The sequence below is a fragment of the Lampetra fluviatilis genome, chromosome 2 (genome assembly GCF_964198595.1).
Source record: "Lampetra fluviatilis chromosome 2, kcLamFluv1.1, whole genome shotgun sequence".
In the NCBI taxonomy this organism is placed as follows: domain Eukaryota; kingdom Metazoa; phylum Chordata; class Hyperoartia; order Petromyzontiformes; family Petromyzontidae; genus Lampetra; species Lampetra fluviatilis.
This window is the reverse complement of record NC_136276.1, coordinates 3636623-3657922: the sequence shown is the minus strand read 5'-3', so window position 1 is coordinate 3657922 and position 21300 is coordinate 3636623. Positions and strand designations below refer to the sequence as shown.

At 43.1% G+C, this 21300-nt stretch overlaps 1 protein-coding gene across 3 annotated transcripts in view; it reads right to left on the bottom strand.

Moving 5' to 3' along the window:
- The window catches only part of LOC144939931 (uncharacterized), a 55537-nt gene extending 36795 nt beyond the window's left edge, over positions 1–18742 (bottom strand). For 2 of the 3 annotated variants that reach the window (XR_013638761.1, XM_078866740.1), the window contains exons 1-9: positions 18315–18742; positions 14842–15024; positions 13775–14343; positions 13051–13071; positions 12831–12890; positions 6904–6957; positions 6406–6450; positions 2937–2963; positions 887–931 (exon numbers count right to left, since the gene is read on the bottom strand). Coding sequence is in view for 2 of the 3 variants with exons in the window: in XM_078866740.1 (XP_078722866.1) it covers positions 887–931; positions 2937–2963; positions 6406–6450; positions 6904–6957; positions 12831–12890; positions 13051–13071; positions 13775–14343; positions 14842–15022 (1002 nt within the window). In the remaining variant the exon portion in view is untranslated. The remainder of the gene's footprint in view (positions 1–886; positions 932–2936; positions 2964–6405; positions 6451–6903; positions 6958–12830; positions 12891–13050; positions 13072–13774; positions 14344–14841; positions 15025–18314) is intronic. The other variant, XM_078866741.1, reaches the window with a different exon arrangement.
- Between the last annotated feature and the right edge of the window lie 2558 nt (positions 18743–21300).

Below are 21300 nucleotides of genomic sequence, written 5' to 3'. Positions count from 1 at the left end.
CTGCACTTTGAGGTTTTAATCTTCAGTGTATGAGACGCAGATCTGTTGTGCCCTCATACGAATTCAACAGTTTTAGATACCAAACTGTCTGCTTTAAAAAAAAACAAATTAAGTCCATCGGCATATTGGCTTTGCAAACCAAAATTATTCACCAGTATTTGAAAAGCAAGATAACTCCGCAGCGGTTTCAACCTTGTCGGTCTCAACGAATGCTGCTGGATAACATTGGTCTATAAAGCCAATAGGTCAAGGGACGGACTTTATAAGAATGTGGAGACAGAAGAAAGTTATGTTTACATATGATTTTACCCATAATGCTCCTCAGTAACGTATTATTAATAAATTGCTTTAAAATCAGCACTTATGAGGGCAAATTGTGTTCATGTCTCCCATCCTAAAGAATGTCGTGAACCATTACTAAAAACCCATTGTCCGATTATCACGGTTGGCTATGTATGGTGCAAAAGAAGTTCAACATACACACAGCACATTGAGCAGTACATATCATTGAGCAAACATTAACATACAATTCATACTTTTTTAATCAACCTCACCGTAAAAACATGAAAATAATTGTAAATGTTAGTGTCAACTTTATAAAGAAAAAATATAAGCTTGCAAAACTTCGTTTGTGAGGTGGATCTTTATAAGCGAGCAATTTAAGCTACCAACATATTGCTTTTTGAGCGTGTGACCTTTATTTGCGGGACATCTTTAGAACACAGAATTGTGTTCTGTCAGAAACCAAAAAAACCCCTTTATTCATCAACTTTGCTTTTGCCACATTTTTTCCGAGGAAGGTCGCGCCGAGGTCATCACCAACACGATCATCGGACGCAAAAAAAGGTTGCACAATGCGATGGGGGGGGGGGTGGGGGGCACTCACCCGGTCGCCCTTGTCGCCAGGGGCCCCACACTCTCCCCGGTCACCCTGCTCTCCGCACACAAGACAAAGACAAAGATCCCCCGTATAGCCTTAACAGACTGTAGGGGCAAGTGCTGTTAGCGAGCACCTATGAAGGCCGGAACGGTACACAAGGGGGTGGGTGGCCAGCACCACGCCCGACCGCCTTTGTCTCCCCAGTGGCGATGATTACACACCGCACCAGGTACTCATTTAAGGCTGAGTCAACCTAGGGGAGGCCCAGGACCAGTTCAGATAATCGTCACTGGTGTTAGCCGTGAGCGGGAATCGAACCCGGGTCGCCAGGTTCATAGCGCAGCGCGCTAACCGCACACACGCACGGGGCAGCCCCCCCCCCCGGTCCATCCAGGTGTCACGCTTCACCCAATCAATCTTAGCAACGATCACCCGCGTGCAGGTGACCATCGTAAACTCGTTAACCCCTGAGATGACATTCCGAAGACGGTGAACTTTCCATTCCTAGGCCTCATCGCTTTTAATTGCCAGGAGTGAGCGTGCAATTGGCTTGTGGCTGTTTCGGCAGGAAAACGCGTAAACACTCTGAAATGCAATTTCGCACAAAACAGCCGAGACCTCGAGGTGTTGGAGTATTATTTCAATATCAGAGTATCCGCACCTCCGACAGTCACGATTTGGCTACGTACGGTGGAAAGAAAATCAACATACATACGTATGTTTAATGTGTATGTTTATTGCACGCATGGATACAAACGTACGCATGTTTAATGCGTATGCTTAATGCACACGTTAAACATGCTCTGGAATTCGAATCGGCTGTTTCTTTAAGTCAGTGTTTGTTAAACATACTCCACATTATTCAAAGGCAATTTAATTTGAGCGTACTGTATTTGAAAACATAGTAAAATCATTCCTTGGACATCTTTTATTCATTATGCTGATAGGATATTAGATTCCATGCAATAGATGCATTTATTAATCATGCATGGGCTGTTTAAGCACATCACAGAGTATGTTTGTGCAGTTTCTTCAGCATACAGAAAGCATTTACCCGTAGAAATAATCAATAGTCATGGCAAGAATAAATCATCTTTAAACACCGTCAATAAAGACATTACATGATCACGATGGCTGGTATGTTTAATAAACCTTCCAACACGCGGCATAGAGGTCAGAGGGCATGAACACTCAGAGCTGAATGGTTACTTGAAGTCAAGTGTATTGGTTTCATTTCACGGTCAATTCAATATTATGCAAGCGCGGAACATTAGTAGGCATGTCACGAACATTAAACGACAAAAAAATCACGTTTTTTTGTTGGGCCAGATTAAGCTTTGTGCACGAACACATTGACACGGGCAAACAACAGGACCATGCCCTGTTGCTTAGCATCCTGGGCTCTGTACTGGGAGTTGCACTGTACGAACGTGCAGCAATGAGCTCGCCGTTCCGGCACTTTGTGCAGATTGTGAATCGTTCCCGAGAAAGCTACGGAGTGTCATTGTGTTTCCCTGAACAAATCCGCAACACTGCCCGGTGCATGAGATGGGTTGATGTCTTGTTGCAGCAACGCCGACAAGACAAGACAGACAGACTCTGCAGTCGGCGAGAGTTGAGAATGCTCTTGACAAGCTCTCGCTAATTGTCTTGCCCATGTAGCCACGGAATCAATGGAATAAAGGAGGACACTAAAACAACATATATACGTGCAAATGTTTTAAAGGGAATAGTTGCTTGTAGGGATAATTTTGTTGCCTTTTTTTAATGGCACAAAAAAACTAAATTCACAATTTGGCTCACTCACAACACAGTGAAGACTACGAGTTTTATTTTGTACGTTCAACTTCTTTCGCACCGTACGTAGCCTACCGTGCTAATCGTACGTGCGAAGTTTCATAGAAATAACATTTTAAAATATGTAAACAAAACCGTTTATATTTGTGTTCATAGTGTATGTTCAACATAACTGTTCAGAGTATAAAACGGAAATATATATATTTTTTAATATCAACAGCAAAAAGTACTTATGAAGCAACTAAAGTCGTGACTTTACCTTATCGCCTTTGTATCCTGGTCTCCCCTGCAAAAAAATAGAGCACAGGTGAAACAAAACAATTTTACTGCTGAATTAAGGACTTCCAATGTTGTGTAGGTCATGGGGGTTTGTTGAACCACATTTCACCACGCTGGTCAGTGTGGGTCCATCAAGGGTAAGGGCCCACGACTGGTTCAGTTAAAAAGACTCTTATATTTCTTATCTAAATTTCATCTGTATTTTTTCACTTGTACATTTTTTGCATTAGAGATTGTTTTCTGAGCAACATCAGCCTTCTCCACTGACTCGACCACGTGGTTCATCCGTACAACTTTGTAGGAGAATAAGTTTGCTGCCTTTGATTTTTTGTGTGTGTGGATAATCATGTCACCAAAGTATGTGTGGTGGCTACAGTAGAGAGCAGATGACAACCACTTGCATTCCTCGAATGCCGGCTAAAACCCCAAAGTGTGGTGGGGGGGGGGCATATTATTATTATTATTATGAAGAGGTGTTAGCTTAACCCGTGGTGAAGATGCTTTTCAAAGTAGCGGATGATTATACGCTTTCACACAAATGAGCCCTCCCAAATGACCCTTAGCACACAGTGCGAGCGGCCGTCTTTCCAAGAACTACTTTTTTCTCAACTGAACTCGTCTCCATCCCATTATTTATTATTTTATCCTCCAGGAGTTGAAACAATTTTAAACATTCTGTTTAATAAGAGCCATTTGGAAACATTTGTGGGGTCAGTTCTTGCCGATAACATCAGACTATTAAGATGGATTCGTTCAGGAGTCCACGATGTTACGATGAGTCATGGTGAGGTCAAATCTGGTCAAAGCTTATGACGTTTGCATAATTTTTCTGGAAAAAGCTTGATCTGGAAATCTCAATGGTTGATAAATTCACTGCTGGTCCTTTGCGTTTATCATTTTGTTGTGAATACTATATTTTAAAGAGCAGCTTTGGGAATGTTTTTTTTATCCAGCAAACAAAACACAATTTTTTTTAAGTACAACAGAGTGGTGCATGTTGAAAATGGAGACGATGGTTCAAAATAATACACACACACATCCTGTAATGCCTTTAAAAATATATTCTTTGGTTCTTTCGGTAAAGCGGTCACCTGATGACGACCGCTGGTGTTGCGATCGAAACGTCGTGAGTTTTTGGTTTTTAATTAATTAAGAGATTCTTTTTTTACGTGACTTTACCGAAAGAACTAAAGAATATGAATTCCTGCAGTCACTAAATTATGTATACCATTGAAGACCACAACATTTTCGCCCCAAATGAAGGTATTTAGGAGGCAGGGGAATGAGAAGAAGTAGAGATATATAAATAATAATAGTGGAATTAGTACGTATTCTATACGAAAAAACAGTGCTAAATTAATTACATACAAATAAAACGAGTTAGGCGGGTAGGTAGAAAAAAAAAAGATAATTGCAGCAACAACAACAAACTATTTATTGGTTCAAACTGATGGCAATATGTAAAATGCATTTATAAACAATATTGTTACATTATAGACAGTCAGTTGAAGTTCCTTCTCTTCGGAGGGAAGAGGAAATGAGACGAAGACACACATTGCATTCTGCAGGGTTAAGGCTGCGCTCATTTTTGTGCATCCAGTGTTAGACAGGCTGGTAATCGCACTCCAACATGTGATACATTCACTAATTGTAGTGAAGCAGCTTCTTACGCCTCCATGCCAATAGAGAAGAGAGTTGGTCAGGATAAGTTTTTTTTTTTGCCTTCGCTGATGAGTCAATGTTTATAGTAAATTAGAATTACCAAGAGAGGTGACCCTGATATGTGAACTCACTGCACCCACTTCATAAATGGCCCCAATTTGCCAAATTATGGAAATCTCAAAAAGTAATTTGCTCAGCAATCGAGGAACAAGTCAAGGGTGAGAATACCTAGCTTGCACGTGTTCATATATACCCCAACATTCACCACAAGCATTGTACTTTGCTCAATCCACTCAATACAAAGTTGTTTTCCACATTGACAATTTTGAGCTGCTTTGGAAATGCTTCCAATTGGTAAGTGGGGTGAAAGGTCGCAACCTTTTAGGGTCATTACTGTATGTCTCTGACTGAATGCCCACCATTGCTTCGGGTGGAAAGTTGAAAATGTTATATTCTTTACAGCAATGCGGATAATTTTACAGCTAAGCTGTATACAATGTCACTTGTCTGGGGCTGCCTGGAATATTGCGCATTCTGAAATTGTAAGCAAGCTTAGAACAGCCACAAAATGGAGCTACAATAACAATCCCCGAATCTAATATGACACGGGGCTACAATGTGAGCAGATCCAATTATCTGTGTTGTTATGCACGTTATTGTCATTTTATCCAAGTGATCAGGTACGGCTAAACACAGATAAAAGGATTAATGTTGCATAAAATCCAGGCACTACTCTTACCCGTGCAAAGGCTTGGATAATAGTGTTCCATGTGAGGACACTTCTGGGTGATTTGCTGCCGCAAAGAATGGATGCATTTAACCAACATCTCTGGCTACTCCGCTTGTCCACGCAATGATCATAGGAACAATGTAGCACATAGATTGTGGGACGTTGCTGAGATCTCGTAAGGTTTGTGGGTAATAGGTGTGTGGATAATAGGACATTAAAAAGACATATATTCTTTGGTTCTTTCGGTAAAGTCACGTATAAAGATAAAATAATAAATTAAATAATAGTATGCTATTTTTTATTTTATTTTATTATTTTATTTTTATACATGACTTTACCGAAAGAACCAAAGAATAATTCCTGCAGTCGCTGAACATGAGTTCATCACTTCAGAATTAAATAGGAAATCGAAGTAATCTTGTGCAAAACATGCCACTGAAAGTTGCAAAAAAGTATAAAAAAATCTATGGCAAAGTCACAGCCAAGACAGAGAATGCGTGGAGGTGATGATTAAGTAGAAGACAGAGCGAAAAGTCAGTGGATGTTTAACTGAATTCAAAGTTTGGCGACAAACCCTTGCTGCATTACTGGCAATACCCACGCGATTTTCAAGTAGTTTATGGAAGAAAAAAACTCGCAGCACTTATGAATGCAACTGGCTGGCAAATGTCCCCAGCATACATGGACCAACAGATGAAACCCACACGATTAGTTGAGCAATTTCTCCTGAGTCCAGAGTCAAAACAACATACAGTACTCAGCTTCTCATTTCCCCTGGATAAATGAAATCGAATGATTCACCGAAATTAGAAGCCACTGATTGATGGATTTTATTTGTATATGCGGGTAAGAAACATTCAGCCTCGAAGCTGATTTTTTTCTATAAGTTACAACCCACGGAGAATGTTGGTGAAACAAATTGCCAAAATGTGTTTCGGTTAAAACAAAAGAGGGCCATGGTGAAATTTCAACACGTGGGTGTGAGTCACTCATCCATAGAGGTTTTGGGCAAAACACACATGCTCGCTCAGCCATGACTACCACTGGAACCACTCACCTCCAACCCACTGGCTCCTGGACTTCCATTAAGTCCTGCGTCTCCCTGTTAGAAACAAACATTCACGCTATTAGGCAAAAAAACCTGCAAATTATGAGTTTAGGCCTAGTAGGCACGTGTGCAGTCACATATTGTGCGTACGCGACGTGGGTGAGGAAACGTCGAGGGCTTAGGAGGCAGCCTCCTTCCCTTTCTCTCATGCAGCCCATTCCTTCTCCACAGTTATGGTAATCTAAAGAAAGCCATGCACTGTTTTATTGTCAATTGTTACCTCTCCAGTGCTCCCTAGGCTTCTCAACACGGGCCACCATGGCTGCTTGCCCCCATGCCTTGCCAACTTCGATATCAACCCTATGCAGCTCGTGGTTTTCAGGTCGTACCGCGTGTGCTTCGCTCTCAGCGCTTGGAAGCTTATTTGGGAACTGGATTGACGCCTCCCAGTAATAACTTTGTTACGACTGACTCTGTGTGGTTGCGGTGAGTACTGTGTTGTGCTACCTTGCTCCCTTTGACGCCAGGTATTCCGTCTTCACCGGCAGCACCTGGCTTGCCCTGCAGAAAAAGAAAAAATGCAGGATAATATTAATAATACAAATCGCAGGATCCTCTGACACGACACTGCGCCACAATGCGTTCATGCCGCCAAGTCAAGAATCTTCGCTTCACCCGGTAGGAATGCGCCAAGGTATGAAAATCCCCTCTGCAAGGCAGACGTGGACAAGATGCCTTAACAGTGACAGCTGCAATTACACTTGAGTGTCAGTTGATGCCACGTTTGAACACTATCATGTCAAAGTATTTATATATAAATTTAAATTAGATGTATAATCTGAAACAATGTGCGTTACACGTGCATAGCTATGAATTGTTTATTTTTTTGTTCAGGTGTATTCAATTGGTTCACATTTTTGTATTCGTTAATTTATTTGTCAGAGGTAACTTTCAAGTAGACTTCCGCTGAATATATATTTTCACCTGTAATAAATAAATAATACGAATTTACCTTTTTCTCTCCACATAGAAATGTATTTACATTCTATCATCCAATGGACTTTCCAGATCAATAATTGTTGAAACAATTCTGGAACGGTTTCAACCTTTATGATCTGAACATTCTATAGGCCGTTAGACCAAAACATATTTATTTTGTGTGTGTACAGATAAATTAAACTCTGTTTCTTTATTTTATTATCAACATTGCTCCACAAAGACACAAAAAATTAGTTTGTATTTAATCTGAATACTCAAATTAGAAATCAAAGTAGCACTGCGTGTATATATAAATATATAAATGTAGTGTGTTCAAACAGAGACAAAAAAGGCCACATTGACCTCATGTCAGACCCATTTTTGAAGACTATTTTTTTTATAAGTAATTAATGTTTGGGGTCTAAATATTGAACATGTATACGCGGTAATAAATACGAAATTACTGAAAACAGCGCGACCTCGTCATAATGATTGCAATTGGGACTGAGCCACTTACGATCAAAAGGGCATCCACCCACCGTATTCTGGCACAGAGTATTTTTATATACTTTTAAAAACATTGAAAAAAGTGTGTGTTTAATTCAGAACGAGACACGGGATGTACTTTTTTGTGGGAAGTTTTTTTTTTGCAGTTCCCATAAATTCACGCGAAACAAAAAAATATCGAGACAAAGCATTTTTGTCACTAATCTCAGAACTTGTTTTGCAACTTTACATAATTTTTTTGTAAGTAAAATGTATTTATTTTATTTATGCCAGTTCCTGCCATGGTAGCAACAAGAGGCAAAAGGATCTCCCCTCTGGCCAGAGAGGGTCCGACACCGCGGCTCATTCCTGTCTTGTTGCTACACGCCGTAACTGGAGGACGACGTGAAATGGGTCGACAGGGTGAGGCCGTCCCTGCCTGCTGTCAAGATTTATGAGCCCCCCTCGGGACAGAGACCCTTCAATAGGAAGGCCAAGAGTCAGGAATTTCAAAATGATCTCGGTCCAGCCTGCCTCCTGTACACTCTCACTTTTTTAGGCTGCTCCTCTTTGCGCCGTAGTTGTGAACACGTGGCAACTGAACCTAAACGAGATCCATTGGAAATTTCCTGTGGTTCCATTGTGTTAATTAATAGTTTTATGTCATTACAAAAACATTTTTCTATGTTTTGTCATTGCCTTGTCAAATACTCTTTTTCTTGGTTCTTTCGGTAAAGTCACATGACTTTACCGAAAGAACCAAGAAGATGAATCCCTGCAGTCACGAAAGCTTTAAATCGAAAAATACTCTTTTGTTTCATGGAGCCGTGGCGCAGTGGTTAGCACACTATGCTGTTCCTGGCCGCGGCAGAAACTGCTTACGAGTAATATCTGAACCAGTGCTTATAGTGCCCACTACATAAACACACACTGACTGGCATGGGCAAGCCTTCATTTAGCAGCCGATTAACCAAGGGATGAAACTAGATAGTCCAATTTTACACAGCGCTAACATGATCACTTTCCTTTATACTCTACAGCTACAGATTACAAGACAACCCTCGACAAAATACGTGCATTTCTTCAAACACTTTGTTCTATGTGTGTAAGACTTGTTGTGGACAGATTCACAGCAACAGACAACGTGCACGAAATGCATTTGCTATGAAATGAAACAGAAACTTCTCATTTCAGGTTGAGGTCAAAGCATCCATCAGTGGCTATCACTGATAGTGGATAAAAAAAGGGGGAAAAAAGAAGACAACTATTGTTACGCCTGCAGCTCTTTCTGAAATACATTTGACAAAATCCCCACGGAACACACCCAATTGTAAGGCACATTTTGTCACGCACCGCAAAACAGTGAACAGCATTGTTAACGGCTTCTTGGGAAGCGTAGCAAGACTTTTAAATCCGAAGCCCACGACAGTAACATTGCATTTTAATAATACCATGACGATAATCATTTTATCGATGTATACGGTTTCAGTTCAGTTTGGTTCAGCATACACATTTTCAAGGCCACGATTCACTACGACATTTTTTAGGCAACAGTTGCAGAAAAGAAATTACTATGAGCAGCTATGATAACTTGGTGTGACAATTGCATGGGGTTACAGAGTTCTATCTGACCAATGAGAACAGAGTTTGTTGAACGGTGTGTTTGATGAAAAATTGATAGGTCTACAAATCACACTAACGTACTTAATTGGAGGTTTCTATGTCAGTTGCACACCAGGATAGCAGCAGTCAGATGTGGTCAGATGTTAGATTGCCAGTGGCAATTTCCAGCAAGGATTCTCTTAAGATTACTCGCATGAATCATGGGTTTAACTCATGTATCATTTGACTCTCATGTATCATGGTTTTAACTGAACACAATCAGGAGGTTCAACTTGCCATAGTCATTTGATTTTACACCAGAGCCTACACAAACAATTGCTTTAAAGGATACTTAATAGTATATATTGTGCACCATTTCATAAGGGTATGGTTGTCACTGATCCCTTTTCAACAGCTGTTAGATTCCCATAATCAGCAGATACCCACAGAGACCATTAACACCTTTTCAATGTTTGAATTTACTCCTCTTTCAACAACTGTTACGAATTATTCAGAAAAATTTCCGCTTAACTGAAGTACATTGAGGCGTAAAGAGTGATGATAATGTATCTCAATGGGTTCTCACTCAGTTTATATCCAAATTCAGCATATAAAGTGAAGCGTCACGGGCAGAATTATCGCACTTCACCCAGTCCATTGCATAAGCCTCCCAAATCCATTAAGCCATCTCTGTTTGACGTCACATGACAAGGGATGAGTGTGCGCACCTATGAACATGGTAAGGGCAAATCTGAATCGGGACAACTTTGAGTGACTTCAAGGGGGTCTTTTGAAGTCCGCTGTGGATCAGACGGCGCGTATATTTGGTTGATACGCCGGTAGTAATAACAAGGGCTGTCTGGCGGACTCAAACCACGAACCTCTGGCCCAGGGGTCGACAACCAAAATGACAAGAAGAGCCATTATTTTTTAATTCGGTGGAAACCCCCCCCCCTCAATATTTCAAGAGCCGCAATGCAATGTGGTCCTTCATGAATGACGTCACATGCGGCTCCAGAGCCGCAGGTCGCCGAGCCCTGCCCGACACGTGACTCTCAGTGGGTCGAGGCGCCACCCCGACAAAGGCCCTTTGCAAGAGCTTGGATGGCTGCATTCTTTTCCACTCAATAAAAAATATATCTTTTTCATCATCTGTACAAGCGGTGAACGATATTCGCGTGTCTTTTCTAGGAACTGATTTGTCATATGCATGCGGTCAATTGTAGAAATTCCCGAATCAGAATCTGTAATTATCCTGGAGAAATCCGATGAGCTAGCAAGCTCTTTTTCACAGATGTCCAGTCGGGGCGGGTCATAAAGTTACAACAACAAAGAATACAAAACACTATAGGATTGCAAAGTATGGGAAAAGTCAGCTTTCTTGTGCAATTGATTGGCCCCCAAAATATCCATTCACTCTGAACCTTGTGAGAAATGTATGTAGATGTGTGAGAAGGATCCTGGGTTTGTAATTCTTAAGTCAGTTTTGTCTGGATTTCTAGTTCTGTCTCCAGTTCAAGTATGTAATATTCACCAATGTCTATTTGTTGTATGATGACACACAGGAGGAGTACTGTTCCTACCTCGTGATTTCTAGCACTTTCTGCTCCCTCACCTTCCCATATGACATCATGGCTATTGGATTCGGAGCTGCTGGGGGACTTGGGGCCGTGGTTCAGAATTTTCACCAAACATCACGACGCTGGTCAATGTTGGTTGGTGAAGGTAAACACATTTTGGTCCACCTCCCGTTGAGGATCCGATTGGCTTGGGTGCTCCTGGCCATTATATCTACGCAGGTTCCAAACGCTCTCAACTTCAAGACAGTATTCTTTCGAATAATAATGTGTCAGATTATATATGCATTTGAATATTCTTCTTCACGCTTGCCTTTTTTTATCCACCTGCCCATCCCCAATTGATGAGTTGTAATTAATGTGCTGCCGAAATCAATGTTCAAAAAAACCTGGAGCTTTGTGTTATTGTTGTTTAACACGTAGGCTTTCGCGTTGTTGTTATTATAATTGCCTCGATGATCGAACTTCTGTCGCAAATCCTCAAGAGCAGAAATCGCTCTTTAGATTTTAAAACATTCTAACCGACGATGGGACAAAGGATTTTAACTGTTAACTGAATCAAACAAAGCACTACATTTCAGCAGTCTGTCCAAACCACTACCCAGACCAAAATAATGAATAGGCAGCAACAACGATTGTTAATGGTACATATTCTGTCTTAAAATTTGCAAAAACAAAAGCTAAATCCACTCATAACTCTATTTGAATGAAAGTGCAGTTTTTTACTTCAGAGGCCTATATTTTGAGTGAAATTACGTTGCAACTAAATATTTTATACAGCCCCAGGGTGTAAAACTGCTGAATGATAAAATGCCGTTTGATTTCGCCACATTACTAAAAATGAGTTTCTCGATTATGTGCATCGTCTGCCAAAACACCAAAATACCTTGTAAGAATGTCTGCTTTATAGTGCAGGTGAGCAGATTTATTCATACTCAAGGGCAATGTGGCAGAAGGCCAAACAATAATCAGACGAGACGCTGCCTGTAAAGTTTAACCTGCAACGCGTTTGGCTACATGTTCAAAGCAGATGGTCAGAGTTTTATTTTCCAAACACCTGTACCAACTCCTGCTATTAATGCTATTATTTAAATTATTTCCCAAAGTGCATAGTGTCAATAAGGCTCCATACCGCACAGAAGGTATGTTAAGTGTAGGCTTCGCCATGTGCTGACGCGCTGGTGCCCAGGAATGCATTTTTAATCATGGGTATTTTACATTCATTGTTTGTTTGGGAAATATATTGTTTAATTACGATGCCCTCTACACATACTGACCTATTCTGGCATACCATGGGCACCTTCACCTAATCTCTTCTGGCGCCTCTTGCTGTCACACTATACTTGCACTGTTTTTTTTTAATTCACGTGTGTTTATGCTACGACTTGTCAAATATCTAGTTCGTGGTGCAATTTTCCTGAAGGGCCTTGCACTCCTTCACTGTAATATTGATGTATTTTTCTTTGTCTCTGCTGCTGCTGCTGCTGTGGTGGTGGTGCTCACACACCACGGATGTCCCTTTGCAAAATTGCCAGGCAAATGGCTAAATGGGATCGATCGATGCAACAAATATAATAATAAAGCTAAAAACCCTCAAAGCCTTTGGCCCTGTTACTTGTAATGGATTATTCATAACATAAAAAGGTCATCAGCATGAGGCGCGTTTCAATGTTCAAGTTTGGTGAAGGTAAAAACCAAAAAATTTATTTTGTGGCCACAGCGATGCAGAAATGTCACGAATCCAGACATTCCGGGAAAGAGCATTGCAATATAAAAACGTGTTTTTCTCACCTGTAAACCCGCGGGCCCACGCTCTCCCTTCTCGCAGGCGCATTTGGCAGGGGCGGCGCACTGCAAGTGAACACGGAGTCGTGCGTTTGAATTGGATGTCAAACGAAGCCAGGAGAGTTTACACATTGCGCACACGGTCAACATTCGGTGGTGAAAATATTACATTTGCGGAGAGAACTCGAGTTGTGTATGATGCAAGCACAGAACGTGTAGCGCTTACCCCTTCTGATGCCAACAGAGACTGGAATATAAACGAAAGTCAAGCGTTAACACATCGTCCATTTGTTTTTACGTGACATGCCCGTCGATGTGACACTGGTTCGTTTCGTGTACTAAACATTCGGAAAGATGTATTCACGCCGCCGTGCAACTCTGCGCACAGATCTACGACGTGGAAACTCCACCACCATCGCGTCTCTTCAGGTGGCGAGGGACTAACCCTGAGGCATTTTTCCAACTCGGGCTCCACACGAGTACCGAGGCTGACAGCCTGGTATGTCAGGACGTCAGCAAATCAAGGCACGGTGATGAATTGCAATTACCTTCAGATTTGAAGCATTGAGTCTTCTCTAAGATTAATTACCGCTTCGCAAAAAGTTTCCATTTGACCGTCCCGCAAAGCCCGATCGTGGCTAAAGGCGTGAAATTTTTACGTGAAAAAATCCAGCATATTCTCAACCATTTTCTGAGTCAATTCTAGAGTCCCGTTCTGAGAGAGCACCTTCTGCCCTCTTTTTTCTTTTCACAGACTGAAGCAATATATTTTTTTATACAGATCTCCACTCACCTCAAAACTTAACTCACAAGCGATATATTAGGGAAAGGCACAGCAGCGACATCCTCCAAGAGCACTCGCTCAACGGAATCAAGACGTGAGGAAAAAATGTCTCTCGCGTCCACCTAATTCCCATCCTGCAAAAAAAAAAAAAAGATGGTCCCCTCACCATCTCCTTGAGGAGCTTGTCCATGACGCCGCTGTCGCGCATGTTGTGCACATAACGCGTGGCCGGCACGCTGGCCAGCAGCCGCAGCTTGGCCGCGTTGGCCGGCTCTTCGGCGAGGCCAGAGAGGCCCACCACGAAGAGCCGCACCCCCTGGTTCTTGGCGTCCGTGGTGGCCGCCACGATGTCGGGGTTGCGCGGGTGAGCCTCGCCGTCCGTCATCAGGACGGCGAGCATGACGCCGCTGGTCCTGGACTCGCTCAGGAACAGCTGCGTCATGTTGGTGATGGCGTAGGTGGTGTAGGTGCCGTGGCCGATGTAGCCCATGGGCTGGATGCGCGAACGGAAGTTCTGTGGGCCACGCCAGTCGTTGAAGCGCTGTTCCATGCGCACGCTGCTGCTGTACTGCAGCACGGCGATGCGCCAGCTCGCCTTGCGCTCGCCCGGCACGTGCTGGTGCTCGAGCCGTTCGGAGAAGCTCAGCACGAACTTCTTCTCCTCGGCGTGGTTCGCCGCCTTGGCGCTCTCCGAGCTGTCGAGCAGGAAGGCCACCTCCACCGGGCACGCGCCGTCTTGTGGCGGCACAGCGGGAAGTTACGGTCCAAGCGGCATATTACCCTCGAGTCACGGTGCTTTTATGCTGCACGAATGGCGGATGAAATTATTAAGACTTACCGAATGGTTATTTCGTTGTTTGGGACCGATGTTGGTTACCTGGAAATACTATTAATGCACCCACAATTCATCAATTTAAGACTAAAGTTACGTTGTTTTTGAATAGAGTATAGCTAAATAATGTCCACTTCTTGCAGGTTTATGAAAAAATGTGAATATTTTTTAGGGCCATGTCTGCCTTTGCCCGAAACAAATTGCATCGCAATGAGTTGCTTTGGTCAGTTGCAAGTAAATCAATGAATTCCCCATAATAATTGGCGCCAAAACCTTACACATTTCAAAACATCAGAATACATTCCGTTGCATGTCCAAACAATCTCTTGAAATGTGTCCGCGTGCCATTTGAACGTCCTTCGCGTCCACCACCATCATCTCCAGCGCTCCTGCCCCATTACCTTTGGATTCATCGTTGAGCAGCAGCTTTTGGCGCGCCCGCCCTCTGACCCGTGGCAGGGAGGCCCTGTCCCCTCTCTCCTCGTGCGGACTCCCTGCCGCTGGCCACACCACCAGCAGCAGCACACACAGCGGCACAAGCAGGCAGCGCATATCCCCGCGCAGACTCGCTCGCCCTCCCATTGCTGCAGCGACACAGGCAGCATTGGTTACCAAGCGAAGGTGCTGTCCGGGCTGTGACGTGAGTCTCACGGTTCGGCTCCAGCGGCCTCCCCTGGTTATTACAGACACGCACGCGCCGTCTGCTTTCGCGGTGGGCCTTGAAAAATCTTGTAAAGTCTTTTGCAGAAGTTAGGCCATTGTGTGCCGGTGTCATGGTCCAAATGTGTCAAACTTGAAACAATCACTCAATTGGGGTTAAACATGCCAATCCTCGCCCCCCTCCCCTGCTGCGAAAAGTTGGCAGGACCCTCCTGGGAAAAGAGTCATGACTCCGTGAGGTTTGCCTGGATGAACAAGCACAATACAAAATTGAGAGTTATGTGGCCACCTGCTGCAGGACTGGAAGGCCATTGGTAACGTCCTGCTGGTCATATTACCGTGAAGGTTTTCACAGATGCGCAGTATTCTCTCTGATGTGTTTTCGGGTTATGCTGCGTGATGCTCGGAGAAAATATACTGCCTGTTGTGTTGTTCAGTGAGATGTCCAACGATTCGCTCCATGTGCCGGGGAGCTGAACAACCTGTGTCTATGTGGAACTTATTTTTACACCGCAGGTGCGGGGGAAGGACAACAAACTAGAGGTAAACACAAAAATCAGTTTTAAAGAAATTAGTTTTCAATCTAAATTTTAAAAGTGCATAGCTCCAGTGGCTTCCTGGAGCTATCTGAAAGCGCGCGATGCAGTGACCATTTTGTTCGATGGTTAGCCAAAAATCGCCGCTGCAAGGATGACTGGAGTTCGCGTGATGGTTTATGCTCCTTGACGAGGTCAGCAAGGTGTTGTGGTTCATTGTGGCAAGCACTTTGTGTGTAGTGAGCTCGACATTATAATGTATTCGTTCGGAAGACAGAAGCCAATGCAGCTTGGCGAGCACTGTATGGAATGTGGTCCAGGTCAAAAACACATTGGAGGCCTTGCCTGTAGGCATGTCTTGATATCCTATTGCATTTGTTTTTTTACTCTGCAAATTGCATATAGAAAATTTTAATTCTAAATTATTTTTTTTCAATCTGAGATATGAGCAGTGAATCTCAAAGAGTCTGTGCTGGTTGAAAAAATTGGTTTCGTGCATACTTTATTATTATTTGACTTTGTATTTTGTTCCTCGGGGCAATTTCTTCTCAATTATCCTCATCGAACAAAAACGGCAAGAAATCCTGCTTTTGCAAAAAGTTGAAGTTTGTTCCCTCTTCATGTAAAAGGATGTCATCGAGTAAGGAATTACCATCGGTACTACATGTACAAAATGAAGCCACGCTCATTCCCAATACTTTCTTTTCAACAAGTTCTCACATTGGACGCTTGGCCGTTTCTTTTTGTGTGTGTGTGTGAGACGAAAAACAAAGTACAAGGAGATAAAACTCAGAAATCCATAACGGACCCACAAATAATCCCACAACCTCTACGAAGTTCTACCTTCTACATAGCCTTGTGTGGGTTCGTTTTGCACACGTGCCGATCGCTTTCTCACCCCCCCCCCCGCCGTCTCAAAAAAGCATCGGAATACCAGCGTGCGTGCCAGGAGGAATTGACGTTGAGCGCAGAACCCTGGCGAAGGTCTATCGGCAACCGTCGATTATAAAGGTCGGGTTACGTGAACTCCACGCCGTGATCTGCAATCGCCCTTGAGCAACTCTGGTGCGGTTCAAACGCCGCCCGCGAATCTCCGCCACCTCGGCGAGAGAGGGGACACGCTTGTCTCCGATGGGCCTGTCGGCCGTGCAAGAGTTGACCGCGCACGGCGAACATAGTTGTGCACGAGCCCACGCTAGTCCTGTCACTCTGTAGCCACCACCGGCGAGGTGGCATCGCTTTAACGGTCCCAATGTCCGCATGGGTGGGGTGGGGGGGTCAATTTGCAGTGAGCAGTGCGACGACCGTTTGATAATTATTCATCAGTCGGTTATTTTAAAAAAAGAATGCACTCTCATTCGCCGTAGAAATAAATTGGTGAGACTAAAGTGGTGCTACCTTTTTCGGCTTTGGTTCAAGGAAACTATGCAGTGCTGTAATTGAGCATTGCATGGACATAGCCAATGTGTTTATGCCGACAAGCGTGCAACCTTTATTTATCTTGCACATTCTGTTGCTCAGCAGTAGATGGTATATATTTTTCCTAGTTATTGTGCATGTTCCTGGAACTTCTTTCGCACCATGCGTAGCCAACGGTGCTCATCGGAGGTGCGAAAATTATTCACTCGGAAGCGTACAACTTTAACTTAAACAATATATATCACGCATAGCATATCCCGTAATCACCTATACATCCCACAGCACGTTTGCTCTGTTAGCCGTAAACAGTGCAGGGCTGCGTTGTAACAGAGAGACACAATTTCGATTTAAAGCTTTCGTGACTGCAGGGATTCATCTTCTTGGTTCTTTCGGTAAAGTCACATAGAATGGAAATAATAAAATAATAAAAATAAAACAAAATAAAATAATTCTCACGACGTTTCGGCCACAACAGAGAGACAATTGCCTTTTAGTGCGCGGCACCACTCCGCATAGAGCAAGCCCTGCCGCACTTTGGAAGCCGATGTTCTCCGCGCTACAAGCGACTGGTTGGTTCCCTTTTGCTTCGATTCCAAGCAGGATGCGGGACGTTCGCCCACACCCTCGCGAGTTCCCGAACCACTGAGTGGTTTTATAAAACCTGCGCACTAACGGGCGACTCGTGTGGTCGCCCTTTTGAATAAAGAAAATCACAAACTCGCAAATACAAATTTCAACACTTTGGGGATGTCTGGACACCCAGACGCATTGCCTCTGCGACATCACAATAGGAAACGTATAGGTATTCTGCTTTAATCGCGTCTTGCAAAAGCCAACTGCAAGTCTGTTTTTTTTAAAGCTGCATTCCGTAGCAAACGTGAACAAACTTAAAAAAAACGAAAGTTAAACAATGAACGCTCTTCACAATAAAATTAAGTTGTCAAACAGACATCGCTGGCGTAACATTTAGCCTTCAAGTTACAGCACCTTGAAGAACACTTGCTATTCACACTTTTCTCACCCTTATCGTGCAACTTCTGTATTTCAAGTAATAATGCACATTTTACGTCGTCGTATGTATTGCATTGTAGACTGCCTTAAAATACCGCTGTTGGCATATTCGATGTGCCTTAAGCTGAAATACATTATACTTTATAAGAAGTTAACGTTTCGTGTAAAGCCCCGTTGCGCGAGGGCAGATTTAAAAAAAGAACGCGTACAGTTACATCGTAACAAAGTTAACAATAATCTTAACTTACCAAAGAGGTTATTTTATGAACACCAGTGCAACCTCGAAATATTTCGCAGAACGTCTGCAGCCTGATACAGCGCCACTCACCTGCAGGCAGGCAGGTAAGTGAGAAGATTGTGTCGGGGGGGGGTGGGGGGGTCACGTGTGCTCAGCAGTGATGTGTGTTTGCATGCGGGGTGTGCATTTAGGAGTGGGTGTGTTAGTTGGGTCTGGGTGTGTTTTGTATGAGCGTGTCTGAGCGTTTGATGATCCCAGAGTGCCCGTGATGTCGCACACAGAGAACCTCCCTAGAGGGGGTGGTGATGATGGTGGGTGGGGAGGTGGTGCAGACAACTTCACTGGATGCAAGCTAACAACTTTGGCTTGCGGGGGTCTTCCCACACCGCCCTTGCGGAGGTCTTCCCACACTGGGACAGATGCCCACTCACACATTTGTCTTTGCCTCTGGTTTAAAATGTATGCTTCTGCGGCTTGAAGAGTGGGAGGAGTTCTTTTTTTTTTGGAACAAACAAAAAAAGAGTTTCTGACCCACTACGGTCGATCCCTTAGAAAAGGGAATTCCCACTGAGTCGTGTGGTGCTGGTGCCGTGAGCTGGCTGCCTATGTGAATAATGTGCTACTGTGAAACAATTGCAGCAAAGAATGTGAATCGATTTACAATAATTACATCTTTGAGAATTACAGCGGACAAAATGGGCTGTGCGGAGACAACTCCACACATTTTTCGATTTAAAGCTTCTTCCGTGACTGCAGGGATTCATCTCCTTGGTTCTTTCGGTAAAGTCACGTAGAAGGGAAATAATAAAATAATAAAAATACAACATAATACAATAATTCTCACGACGTTTCGGCCACAACGCAAGCAGCCGTCCTCAGGTATGCTTTATGTTTTATTTTTTATTTTTTTTATTTCCCTTCTACGTGACTTTACCGAAAGGACCAAGAAGAACTCCACACATGTTGAACACATGCTGTGTTCATACATATTCTTGCTTCCATGGTCCAATGGATAGCACACCCGAATTGTAATCCAGGGGTCGCCGGTTCAACCTCCCAGCGTGGCATTTAAAACACTCTCACTGCGGTCTCTCTCTCTCTCTTTGCTCAGAAGGAGGGACATTGCCTGAAGCGTTATCCTGTTAGATTATATACGTTTTACATTGTATATGTTTACTGTTCAAACGCAGTGCTGCTGATGAATGCAATTGGGGAGGGGGGGGTGGGTTCTCTCAGTCCTTATCCACAAACCCAGCTTGGCGTGGTTAAATACACACCGGTTGCAGTGTACAATGTTAAACAAAAAATATAAGAAGATACATTGATATTAATGTGCAAGGCAGCTTTTTTGTGAATGGTGTTGGTGGATGAAGTTTTGTCGGCCTGGCCCTTAGCCGTTGGTACATGTAAATAAAAATTAACAGCACAGATTCTAGAACAAATGAGAGATGGGCCGAGAAAGCTTTCAAATTTGAAAAAATGTCTTCCCCATTGTTCACAATGTCTTGTTTGATTGTTGAGAAATCAATAATTGTCACAGACAATAATTCGTGGCTCTATCCATTTAGTGTACGGGGCCTTTATGCATGCACATTATGCCACGCTTTCTCTTCAGTTATATTGATTTTCTTTGGAAAGTTGTAACATAATTATTTTTCATTTTGTAAAATTTCCCTTCGACTGACCGACATTTTGTCCGTTGTAATTAGCAAAAAAAATTATTATTGTAAATCAATTCACATTTTCGTTGCAATTACTACAAAAAAAATGCACCAATACATGCTATATTTGATAAGAGTCGTGTTGCGGAAATTGAAAGGAAAAAAAACAACACTACTCATTCTCTTCGTATGCCATTTAGAGGTAAATTGTGTTTCGTTTCACGCCACCTCATCCCAGCTGTTCTCTCTCGGCATTGGTGAAGTTGACGCGGATGTCGCCATGACGTCACCCTGCGGTGACGTGGGCCCATCGGTGAGCGCGGTCGCCGCTCGCTGAAGAGGTTCACGGTTCCGACTCCAGCGGCTGCCCTGGTTAGTATTGACGCCGTCCGCTTCTCCGCCGTACGTTACATATATCCCGTGCCGTTATTTGCGAGAGTTAGTCATATTGTGTACAGGCGACACGGTCCAAATTTGAGAAATATCGGCAACTTATTCAACTTAAATACACAGTGCAGAGCAATCACTGCAAATATTTGGCAGGACCCTCCTGAAAAAGAGTCATGGGACTCAGTGAGACTCTCATGGATAAACAAGCGTAAGAATTATAATATATTGCCGATTAAATTATGAGTTATTCAGTCAGAAATGTCGTCTGAATTCTCAGCATGACACTCCGGGCCATGATAACCATCACTCAGAGTCTCTACCCACGTGGCGATTGTGAGAAGTTTGTGTGCGTAAGAGGATAACGATTCGGTTTTCGTAATTCGCCACGAGGCTTTCTCCTTTTTGATGGACACCCATGGAAACGTGAGTAGTTTGATGGCGAAATCTCGCTATGGCCAAACGAGCTACGCATTTCATCTGTGTATGACATTTTATCACTTTAAAATACATAACCGAATTAAATATTTCGGATAGTGATGGGAATGTAAGCCTTTTATCTGGGCATAATTATAATTTTTTTCTGAATAAATTACTTTGAAAAGGAAAAAATACAAATGTCAAATTATTTTATTGAACACTTAACAAGAACAGGGATGGTAGCATTATTGTACATTCTTTAGATGTAAGTAACAAAACACACATACATATATATTGCACACACATTTTTCTTTGAAGTTGGCCCATAGGTAATAGCTCTTCAGGTATACGCAGCTCGACTGAGCTAATACCAAATGCGATTTCCAAGGAGGTAGTATTCCCTCTATTGGACACATTTAGCCATGACACTGCCAAACATATGCGGGGCTTTTTGCGGTTGTGCTGTATAGAGACAGCTCTCAGACGCGTCCTCGGCTTGTACCCCGTGTTGTTTGGCATGACGAAGCG